This window comes from Megalops cyprinoides, chromosome 20 (assembly GCF_013368585.1).
Source record: "Megalops cyprinoides isolate fMegCyp1 chromosome 20, fMegCyp1.pri, whole genome shotgun sequence".
Taxonomy (NCBI): domain Eukaryota; kingdom Metazoa; phylum Chordata; class Actinopteri; order Elopiformes; family Megalopidae; genus Megalops; species Megalops cyprinoides.
The window spans coordinates 3,244,815-3,256,890 of NC_050602.1; the positions used below are offsets into that span (position 1 = coordinate 3,244,815).

General features: G+C 44.5%; 1 protein-coding gene across 4 annotated transcripts in view; it reads right to left on the reverse strand.

Annotated features, from left to right (window-relative positions):
- LOC118795950 (myomegalin-like) overlaps positions 1-12,076 on the reverse strand; it is a 59,104-nt gene that overhangs the window by 13,185 nt on the left and 33,843 nt on the right. For all 4 annotated transcript variants that reach the window (XM_036554771.1, XM_036554770.1, XM_036554769.1 and 1 more), the window contains exons 23-29: positions 7,923-8,032; positions 7,219-7,412; positions 6,758-7,076; positions 5,290-5,491; positions 4,574-4,690; positions 3,176-3,590; positions 94-329 (exon numbers count right to left, since the gene is read on the reverse strand). In XM_036554771.1, coding sequence (XP_036410664.1) covers positions 94-329; positions 3,176-3,590; positions 4,574-4,690; positions 5,290-5,491; positions 6,758-7,076; positions 7,219-7,412; positions 7,923-8,032 — 1,593 coding nt within the window. The remainder of the gene's footprint in view (positions 1-93; positions 330-3,175; positions 3,591-4,573; positions 4,691-5,289; positions 5,492-6,757; positions 7,077-7,218; positions 7,413-7,922; positions 8,033-12,076) is intronic.

Sequence of the window (12,076 nt, forward strand, 5' to 3'; positions counted from 1 at the left end):
AAGGTAGATCATTTTTAAATGAATATTGAATAACTCATTTTGAATAACTAAGAATTGAGCATAAATCATTTAAACGATAAATGAGTGACTCACGGCCGCTGATCTTAGCAGCCACCCTCTCAGCCAGTGCGGTGCTCTGTGCCAGCTGCTGCCGGAAGCTCTGGCTGGCATAGTAGTCCACGTCATTGGCGCGCAGCAGCTCCTCGAAGGCCTTGGTGGTGTCGCCCAAGTGCTGCGTCAGGATGTGGCAGATGCCCCGCCCCTCGCGCATCGCCTGCCGCAGGTGTGACAGCTCGCGGGCCTGCGCCTGGATCAGCGTGTCATACTTCCTGAAAGGGGCGGGGTTGGGAGGAGAGTGGGTGGGGTTATCGCAGTTGACATCATGGTGCCAGTCTGCACCAGAGTGCTGAGATGGATCCACCCATTCTGGGGCTCATGATGTGTTATTCTCCCACTTACATGGTTGCATTATGTGCTTTTGTAAAAAAAAACTGCTCTTAGGGATGAAATAATACTTCCAATGCAGTATGCAATAGTAGTTTCAACCAATCCAGGTTTTACTAGAATCAGATGGGTGTACTGAATGAATGTGGTCCGTTAACAGTGAGCGAATCTGCTACTAGTAAGACCTAGAATGGTTAAAACTCCTATGCACTGGGGGTGCTATTTCCATCCCTGCTGGTGCATGCTAAAAGCTGTGTATATAAATGTGTTTCAGACACACACCATTTAACAGAGTGTGCATTCAGCCAAAAGTGGCAGTTTATAAGGCCTTTATCTGAGCAGAGTTGCACAAGTTTGTGTTTGTATTCTGTTTACTCTGACACCATGGCAACAACTACATTAAAGCCACAAACCATATCAAGGCGGAAGCTGAAAACTAAGACTGGAGCTCCATCATGATATTGCATGCTAGGCTGCGCCTGTGTTCACTAGACCCATCTGGGAGTGCTGGCCTGACTGCTGAAGGGGAAGTGTTATCTGAGGTCATCTTGTTACAATGGGACACAGTACGCATGTGTTCTATGGCCTCTACAGTCGAAGGACAATACATTTGAAAATGTTATTGGTTTTTATGCAAGTGTAGTATCTATTACAGTTGTGCTCAAAAGTTTGCATACCTTGGGAGAATTTGCAAGATGTGTACCATTTTTTTAAAGAAAACATGAGTGAGAAGGCAAAACACATGTATATTATTTCTTATAGGACTCAAGTTCATATGTAAGGCATAACAGAATGGCACAATCATCAAACAAAACATGACAATAAAGAAAATGCGGAAATAATCCCTCTTCAAAAGTTTGCATACCTTTAGTTCTTAATACCGTGTATTGCCCCCTTTAGCATAAATGATGGCATGCAGTCTTTTGTAATAATTGTGTGTGAGGTCCTTAATTCTCTCAGGTGGTATAGCTGCCCATTCTTCTTGGCAAAATGCCTCCAGTTCCTGTAAATTTTTAGGTTGTCTTGCATGAACTGCATGTTTGAGATCTTTCCAAAGTGGCTCAATGATGTTGAGGTCAGGAGACTGTGATGGCCACTCCAGAACCTTCACCTTTTTCTGCTGTAGCCAGTGGAGGGTCAACTTGGCCTTGTGCTTCGGATCATTGTCATGTTGGAACATCCAAGAGCGTCCCATGCACAGCTTCCATGCAGTAGAATGCAAATTGTCTGCCAGTATTTTCTGATAACATGCTGCATTCATCTTGCCATCAATTTTGACTAACTTTGCTGTGCCACTGGAGCTCACACAGCCCCAAAACATAAGAGATCCACCACCATGCTTTACAGTGGGGATGGTGTACTTTTCACCGTAGGTCTTGTTGACTCCTCTCCAACCATAGTGTTTATGGTTGTGACTGTGGTTGTGAATTTTGGTCTCATCACTCCAAATGACTGTGCTCCAGAAGCTGTGAGGCTTGTCTAGGTGTTGTCTGGCGTACTGTAAGCAGGCCTTTTTGTGGCATGGGCGCAGTAACGGCTTTCTTCTGGCAACTCGACCATGCAGGTTATTTGTGTTTAAGTACCTCCTTATTGTGCTCCTTGAAACAACAACTCCACTTTTTTCCAGAGCAGCCTGTATTTCTCTCAAAGTTGTTTGTGGGTTTTTCTTTGCATCCTGAACAATTCTTCTGGCAGAAGTGGGTGAAATCTTTCTTGGTCTACCTGACCGTGGCTTAGTATCAACAGAACCTCTTATTTTCCACCTGTTTATCAGGGTTTGAACAGTACTGATTTGCATTTTCAAGTGTTTAGATATCTTTTTATATCCTTTTCCTGCTTTATAAAGTTCAACTACCTTAGTACGCAGGTCCATTGGCAGTTCTTTTGTCTTCCCCATGGTGCAGTATCCAGCCAAGTCAGTGCATCACCTCATGAGCTGAGACACTCACTGAGTATTTATGCACAGACACTAATTACAATTACAATGAGTCACAGGTGTGGGAACTTCCCTTTAATAGCCATTTAAACCTGTGTGTGTCAACCTGTGTGTTTATAATTTGGCCAAACATTCAAGGATATGTGAACTTTTGATCAGGGCTGTTTGGGTGATTTCAGTTATCATTATGATTTAAAAAGGAGTCAAACAACTATGTGATAATAAAGACTTCACATGACCACTATCCTTAAATAAGAAAAAATTCTTTTGCATTATCAGTCATATTTTCCAAATAAATGCCAATGTTTAACAATTTCTTTCAGGGTATGCGAACTTTTGAGCACAACTGTATATGGGCAAATCGTCCTTTTCAGCATTAACTTCATCTCATTGGTTTAGATGCTGGTGATGAAACTGACACTGTACTCAGATCAGCTGGATCAGCTGTACAAGTCTAGGCCACCTACATATCAGTCTACCTCTTCCCTTCGGCCACTGATACACACCTACACCCCAGTCCTTTTCTTCTCTTTGTTCACTGATACAGAGCTACATGCATGGCTGAGAGTCCCTTACAGAGGATTTCATGTCTCTGTAGATCCTCAGACTCATCCCAGGGCTGTACCCCAAATGCCTCGCTCGCTCTGCGCTCTCTAAACAACCCCTCAGTCTCCCTCATTCAGAGGAGTAGCTTTACCCCCCTGTGGCCTTCCTGTATATAGCCTGTCTACTCCTAAACACAACTCCCTCCCCAGTGTCCCACCCTGTGTGAGAGGGGATAGACCCTGTACCCACCCTGGCCAGGTGGCAGACCTGCTGTCTTCCCCCGTGGCCTTCCCCTCCATGCAGGAGTGCTTGAGCTGGGCCTCCAGCGAGGTGACGCGGGTCACCAGCTCTCGGAGAGCTCTGCTGGGCTGCGGCTCGTGGCGCCCCGCCCCGTCTGACTGCCAGCCCTCGTCCTCGTCCGAGGCCCGGAAGGCCCAGTTCACCTTGCGGGGGACGCGCTCCAGGCTGGAGGCGTAGTCGCTGGTGGCAGAGAGCGAGCGCACGCGGAGCTGGAGGCTGCGCACGGCCTTCTGGGAGCGGGCAAGCTGGGTCCGGAGCTCTCGCACGCGCCGCCGCAGCGCTGCCGCGTCTTCGCACTCCACCCACTCCCCCGCCCACCACTGCCCCCCGCGGTCCCGCCCTGACGTCTCCATATCGTCAAACTCTGCAGAATAAAACCGAGAGATGGCCGTCAGGTCAGGGGGTGGGGAGATGGGGATATAACCTTAACAGTACATTCATGCTTGGCTTTTCATAACTTTGGCTGCTTAAGCTAGTTTAGGGGGTCAGGACATGGCGGTAAAGAAGACCACCCTCTGCGCTTCAACAATACACACTCTTGCATATAGTTCAAACGATACCTTTCCTCTATGAAATCATGCTACATGGCGCTTACTATACTAAACAAACTGATGAATAGCATCAATGTTTTTCAGTGATTAATCAATAAAGATAGGTGACTACCACAAAATGTCTTAGTTTGCATGTGAAATTGCTTCTATCTATCAATGCATATTGGGCTTGCTGGTTTCGACATATTACATCATAGTACCACGTGTTGTTGCATTTTACTAATCATACAGCCAGCAGTGCCTCCAAGGGAGTCCCACAGCTGAAATGATCAGATACGTTTTTTCAGCAGTGTTTCTTAGAAACCGTGGAGAGGGTCACATGCGGAGGTAATTCTTGCTAAAAGAATCTTGTTGCAGTCAAAACATTTTGCTGAAGAATCCAGTTACTTTGAATTCAAGTTCAACTTCAACTCTTAACTTTAACTCTCAGAATTCAACAAATAATAATAACAACAGATAATAATAAATAAACAACACCTTTCAGGTAGCAATGGCTGGAGTAAGTTGCTGGAAGGGCAAACTACGAGCGTATTAACGTGGCGGCGTGCAAGGCCGTGCAGATATTTTATTTAAGGAACATTTAAAGTCAATGTATCGCGTGGTTTGTAATGTCTTTAACGTGTGAGGTAACTGTAAAGCACTGGTACTGAAAGCGCTGATGTCAAAAGATACACAATCTACTATGCCACTAGCACCCTCTATTGGGAATTTAATAAACTGTTACCGAAATTGATAGAGCCAGCTTTGCTGTGCACAGCAATCGAAATGGTGTCATGTAAGAGATAAAAGATTTTACCTGGGCTGCTGGTCTCGTCCCTCTCTGCCTCGTTCTCGCTGCGGCCACAGGTCTCGTACCCCAGGTCCTGCAGGTCTACCTGAACCTGCTTACTGGCCTGTTCCACCGAGGTCTCCGCTGAAAGAGTGGAGGAGAGAGAATGAGTGAGACTGAGAGTGAGAGAAAGAGAGAGAGAGGGCTCTGCCCACAGGGATCATACACAGCTCAGATCCATCACTGCCAGTCATTCTACTGTGAAAATTTTGTTTGTATTTCACCACTGGCAGCATATTTCATATGGATATGATGAACTGGTAATGTAGCATTTTTAAAATAGCCTTTTCATTTTACCATACTTCACTGTCCTCTTTATATATATAATTATATTCTAGAAGTTTTACTGTCTGTGAGTGTGAGCATGTGTTGAGTACAATTGCCTTCTGTCTTGTGTGTGTGTGTGTGTGTGTGTGTGTGCATGTCTGCCTGAGTATATTGCATGCACTTGTTTGTGTTTGTGTTGAGTTTGTCTGTTGGGTGTGTATGTGTATGTATGAATGTGTGTTTCAGCTTGAATGTGTGTGCTTGTGTGTTTAGTGTTTTTCTGTGTGCGCCTGTGTCTGTTTGCATGTGTGTGTATGCACATTTGTATGTGTCTATGTGTGTCCCTGCATTTGTGTGTGTGTGTGTGTGTGTTTGTGTGCACGTGCATGTGTGTGTTTGCGGTGTGTATAACTCACTGAGCAGCTCTCTGTAGTCCTTCAGCTGCTCAGCCTGGGCCTGCACCGTGGCCTCCGACACCATCAGCCTCTCCTGTAGGTCGTGGCTCTCCTGGCGGCTCAGCGCCAGCTCAGAACGCAGCCTCAGCGCCTGCTCTCGCAGCCCCGCCTCCACCTTCTCCCAGAATCCACTCTGGCCTTCATCCTCCCTGGGCTCCTCCTCCTATATCACATGACAAACTACTGAAAGAGGCATCATGCACCCTACCACATGCTGCCACAGACATACTATTCATAACAACCAGATATTCTACTCCCGCATTCCTTCTGTCCTCTGTCTTGGGAGGTTCTCGTTGGTTCCCTTGCTGTCTGTGTTCCTATGCTGATTATGGATGTTCTGTTTTAGACCATGCCCCATGTTCATAACAAACCAACAAATCAGCTTCAAAGATGGCTTCAACTTCCATCAAGAAGCACACAGAGCTGACTATCTAGCTAATATTCGGAATGTTTGTTAGGCTGCAGTCTTTCCATCTGCACATGATGTCCTACATACAGTGTCATTGTTAAGACACCATGAGTGAGAACAGAGCCTCTGTGAACTCCATCCCTGTGACCAATCAGCTGACAAAAAGGTCCCTCTCTTCCCTTCTCCCTCGGGCTCCCCGAGGCCAGCTCTGTCCGTTCAGGACACACGCCAAAAGCAAAAACCTCCTCCTACGGACTGAGCCTATCCCAGCAGAGAGCAAGAGAGGGAACCAGAACCAGAATCAGACTTTATTGGTCAAGTATACTTTTACACATACAAGGAATTTGACTCTGATTCCAATGTCTCTCATAGTGCGTTCATACAATGATTTTTAAGGTGACAACAACAGATACCATCCAACAGTAGTGGTACAACAAACAATAAGAGTAGTGCAGCACACATACATGGAATGGTGTAAGGATGGAATGAATGAGGTATATAAAATAAATATGAACAGATACTGTACAATACGTTAACAGCTACTGCACAATAAGTTAGAGTGTACAGGAGTGCAGAGTGTGGGTCTGTACAACAATTTGTTACAGACAGCTATTGCACTGTGTTATATACAGCTATTGCACAAATCAACAAACCTACTGCTCCAAGCCACAAGGAAGAAGAGGACTTATTAATAAACCCCTGTTCCAAACAACCTCATTGTGTCAGAGTATTTGATATTGGATGTTGGCTGCCCTGCATGCAATCTGTAGGAAGAAACCATTTGTATTTTATGTGGCATTAATACAACCTGCTGATGTTTCCATTGCCGATTGCAACTACTACATACCACATACCATTTACTGAATGTAAGTGTGTCTATGTACGTACACACACACACACACACATGTATATGATATATATTGACAGCACTCAAAAAGCCCATTATGTTAATTGGCATTAAAATGAATTTGGTAACTGCAGTCACTAACAGAGTGAAAGCATGTTGGAGTATGTCCGTACCTGTGCAGGGGGCTGTGTGGGACAGGGGCTCTGAGAGTGAGGCCGGGTGCACCTCCTCTTCCCCTGTCTCTCTCTCAGCGGCACGTAGGGGGCGCCACGCTTTCCCTGCGCAGGTCCCACCTCGTCCTCTCTGGCCCTGGTCGCCTCCAGTCCTGGCACGTCCCCTTCCTCTGCCACATGGCCCTCGGCGCTGCTACCCTGCTGCTGCCCCTCCTCGCTCAGCCCGCCTGTCACACCCTGCTCCCACCCTCTCCACGTCACGTGACCCGCTGCGCCCTTCAGCTCACCCTTCTCCAGCTGCAAGTGCAGCAGAGCATTCCTGGAAACAAAAAACATTAACAAAAAAAGTTAAGAAGTTCAGTTAAGAAGATAAAATGTAGACAGGCTGACAAGTGCCATACCTGGGATTTGACATTTGAACTTTCAACACCCCCCAACCCCCCCCCCCAGGTACGTCATACCTCATCTGAGACAGAGACGAGAACCCGGACTTCTCCAGCTGGGCCTTCAGCTCTCCGAGTTCCCGCTCCACCGCCCTTTTCTGCTCCACCAACTTCTGCATCTCCACCTGCCACTCCACCGCTGCATCCTGGGATAATATCCTCCTCACTGGTCCTCCATGCAGGTCCTCCTGCTCACAGGTGATCCCAGCATTCTGTTTTGGGGGGAACAGCAGTGATCTGAGTGTGACTTCTAACTACAAATGGGTTTGGCTAACTCCAAATGACACTGACAATGATAAATGTCAACGATAAATATCATCATCAGAGTAGAATTTTAAAGACCTCTATATGTTAATTTCCTTTTCTGATTGAATTTCTATGTGTTACTATATGCAAATGAGGCAATAGTAGAAAAAAACAGAATAGTAGAATCGATGAAGCCAATTGGACCATATAAAATATTAGCCTTAACTAAAATAATGTATTTATATGTGTATCTGGAAAAACAGAGCAGGCTTGGTTGACTGGAGTTTTAAAACGGGCAACCTCACTAGTAAGAAGAGTCCTTTATATTGATTTCAATTTTTGGGACAAACAGTATGAGTCTAATTAATATGCTTCAGTTACAGGAACCAGCCACTCATGAGAATCTAATCACATTGGACAACCATGATTCCTGTAACCGTGGACTGTGCTGTGGTGGAAATGAAGAGCACATCTACCAGAGTAGTGGCCAAGGTTCGAGCTGTCAGTTTGTTGTCGTCCTCCTCAATGCTGTCTGTGAATTCACTACTGGCATCGTCCTCCTCTTCTTCCTCGTCTGTGCTGAGCTCTGCAGAGACATTAGATGGCGGTTCAGAACAAAAGTACTCCTAATTTTCGACAAGACCTATGCCTCTCGCTCCCCAATGGTCAGACAACAGTAACGTGCCCAGTTCCCAGTGAGCCACCTTCACATTCCCTCATTAAGGGTGCAAGTGAGCAGAAAAACACTCTTGCAGAACTGTTCCCGTCTGTTCAACGAAGCGGATCCGATGCATTTTTGGCAGCGAGTCATGACTTGGAGCACAGACATAAAAAGGCCAGAGCTTTCACTTCGCCTTCTGTATCACGAAAATTGAGGCTGCTTCCAAAAAGCACAGGAAAAGCATGTCTAAATAGAGCATGGGAGATATGTCCTGGAGCAAAGTACCCTGAGAGGAGAGAGCCAGGGCCTGAGAGTTACATAAGCCTGCATGGCTGGGTGGCCTTGGGACAACAGCCTGTCCTGCTTTCTATTAGTGAAACCACTGGCACCAAACAAAACAGAGCCTCCACGGCCAACTAAAACACTCAATTCCTGCTGTTCCCAAATGAAAGCACGGCAGACACTGTGCCCTATTTTGAAGGTCTGTGTTGGCTGGTCATCTTTTCCGAATTGGACTGCTTTATGGTATTGGGCAAGTGCATTGTGGGAATAAAAGAGAAGCAACTGAGAATTTCTATTCACATTCACAGAAAGCAAATTAGAAAAGGCTGGCGTTTCATTTGTGGCTTTCATCCCTTATTAAAACATCAAAGCCCTTAAAGGACAAAGACATTTTTTCTTAACCTATTTTCTTACAGCAGAACAACAGTAGAGCGACACAGGCCCTCAGATCCTCTGTCTTTGATTATTTCCATGTGTTCTGATTGATTCTTTCTTTGTAGTGTGACCAAGAAGTGGCTTCAGCAGGAACAATGATGGGATTATGGGAGACTGGATACCCATGAGAGAACTGCACTGTGAACAGAAAGCTCTTCTCTCTGTATAGCTAGTTGTGTAAAATTAACTTAACAAAGTCAGGTATTGGTTGCATCAAATCCCTCAGTTTAAATACGAAATGGCCATTCTAGCACCTAGAACTTCCTTCAGGACAGCGCTTAGGGTTTAAAAACAATGTAAATTAACAGTGTTCAGACAGTGGCCAGGGAGCCAAGGCATTCTGAAGTCATTTTTATGATTTGTGAGGATTTTAGGCCTATTCTTTATGGAACAGAGCGCAGAGGTGTCTGGATTTAGGAGATCCTAGCACAGGTGAAAGACTATACAATACAATACTCACCCTCTCACCCTTGTCCTCGAGTTAACTTTCCGCTAAAGTAACTGCAGTGGAGCTTTGGGTGTGGCAGGATGGGGGTGGTTGAATATGTCACACATGGATTAGGAGTCTAGACCTCACCTGATTTAAGAGACTGTGTATTAAGTACCTAAGAGACTTTACAGCCACTCAGAATGGGTCTTTGGGAGGATAAAACCCAGGGAAATTTATTGGTTGGAAGCACCAGTCACTACAAGAACAGTTAACTTGATGTGATTCTTGTTACATCCTAGTATTTTTCCTGGGCATCATCGGAAACACCTACAAACTAGCTACAATATGTAGAAACTCAAATCAGGCAGAACACAAACTCTCGGAACCAAAGGATGTGTGTTTATTGAGCCCCTTTCCCATCAGCTGTAAGACAGTGCAAATGAAGCCTGGACTTATTTTACAGAGGAGTAGCGTGTAACATAGAGAAGGAACAAATGGACCAATACCATGGAGGCCTAGTGCTTGCTTGTGTTTCGTGGACTACTGAATTGATTTGCCTTTTAGAATAATCATGCATTTCTCATTCAAAGGAAATACCTGGAACCCTAAAATCATAGAACTGGGGCAGCACACTGTTTGTTATTTTCATTAGAAGTTCTTCATGATATTCTTACCTTTTATTTGGGCAATCTAGTGGTAAACAGCTGATGTACTTAAGCAGTATTGCTAAGCAGTATTTTTCCAGCTGCTCTCACCTAGATCTACTCTTCCTCAATCTTGCAAAATCAACACTACAGACATAAGTCTGAAAATGAATGAACGCAGGACAGCAAATTTAGACACTTAATAAGAGAAGTTGTATAATGTCACTTAAGAGAGATAAAGAAAGAAGACATTGACATAGCATGGCCAGCTCCCACCTTCTACAGCACTTACTCTGATCCAGCAATAAGGCACTAAATGAAGTTTCAGTGTAACCTTTAGAGATTTCCAGTTTTCCTTTAAACTTATGGTTACATGTTTGGGAATGTCAGCCACTGGCAATGAAACAGATAAATGCTGTCTGAAATGGGCCCTGGCTTACTGCAAAAAAGACAAACAATAATAACGATACAAAAAACATTTTAAAATTCATTGATTTCTTTTCAGGAATACTAATTACTACAAAATGGAATCTGACATCCTTAAAGTGTGCACTTTTATCTGAAAGCACTTTATCCATTTAATAAACCACAAATGTTTTTTCTTATGTTTCATTTCATACTGTCACACAGCTACTGCAAAATAAAGAATAATTACAAATGTGTAAATAAGGATCAACGCTTTGTAACATAAAAGCCATGCAAACCATGCCGCAGTGCAGTACACACATAGTAGACATCACAGTGAATCTCCCAAACCAAGGGGACTGCTGGTATTTATATTTACTCACAATAAATCTCATTGACACCACATAAACAAATTCCTTCCTCACTATTCCTTTGCACTGCATAATATGGACTGCATTTATATAGCACTTTTCTACTCATTTGAGTACTCAAAGCACTTTACAGTTATATGCCTCACATCTACCTACTAGTGGCAGAGGCTGCTATACAGGCTTACCAACTGGCCACTGGGAGCTGTTGGGGGTTCAGTGTCTTGCTCAAGGACACTTTGACACTCTGCCAGGATGAGCCAGATTCGAACCAGGGACCTTCCAATCCCCAGTCGGCTGCTCTATCTCTTGAGCCACTGTCGCCCATTTAATATTAAATTATTAAATGATCTTCTCTACAAGAATTTTCTGAACAGCTACCTTGTAAGTTAGATGAAATCTATTGAGATGTGAAGGAGAATTCTAATTAATAAATGAATCTATGAAACAAATCTTAAAATCATTGACAGCAAACATTTATCCCCTAATAGACAGTTCATGTATAACAGGTGACAGTATAGCATAGTGGTAAGGAGCAGGGGTTGTAACTGAAAGATTGCTGGTTCGATGCCCTGCTGGGGCACTGCTATTGTACCCTTGGGCAAGGTGCCTAACCCACAGTTGCCTCAGTAAATATAAAGCTGTATAAATGGACAACATTTAAAAACTGTAACCTACTGTCTGTGTAACCTATGTAACCTATTTAGCATCTGCTAAATGACAATAATACAATATTATAGGAACAGAAACAGTGGCACTGGAAGACAGGAAGAGAAGATCTCTAATTTGTTAATATACACTATATGGCCAAAAGTATGTGGACACCCCTCCTAATTATTGAGCTCAGGTGTTTCAGCCACACCGATTGTTAACAGGTACATAAAATCAAGCACAAACCTTGGAAGTAGAATGGGTTGTACTGGAGAGCTCAGTGACTTTAAACGTGGCACTGTCATAGAATGCCACCTTTGCCACAAGTCAGTTCATGGAATTTCTGCCCTGCTAGATCTGCCCCGGTCAACTGTGAGTGCTATTATTGTCAAGTGGAAGCACCTAGGAGCAACAACAGCTCAGCCACGAAGCGGTAGACCATGCAAACTTGGCAGAGCGAGGCTGCCGAGTGCTGAAGCGTGTAGTACATAAAAACCACCTATCCTCTGTTGAATCACTCACTAGAGTTCCAAACTGTCTCTGGCTGCAACATCAGCACAAGACCTGTGCGTCAGGAGCTTCATGGGTTTCCATGGCTGAGTGACTGCACACAAGCCCAACATCACTAAGCACAATGCCGCCTTAACCCTGACGCTTGCCGCCTTAACCCTGACGCTCATTGTGCCGTTTTGAAGTTGTTGAAGTTTGCCGTTCGAAAGTATATCGTACTAGTTGCCCTTTAGGCTGTAATTGT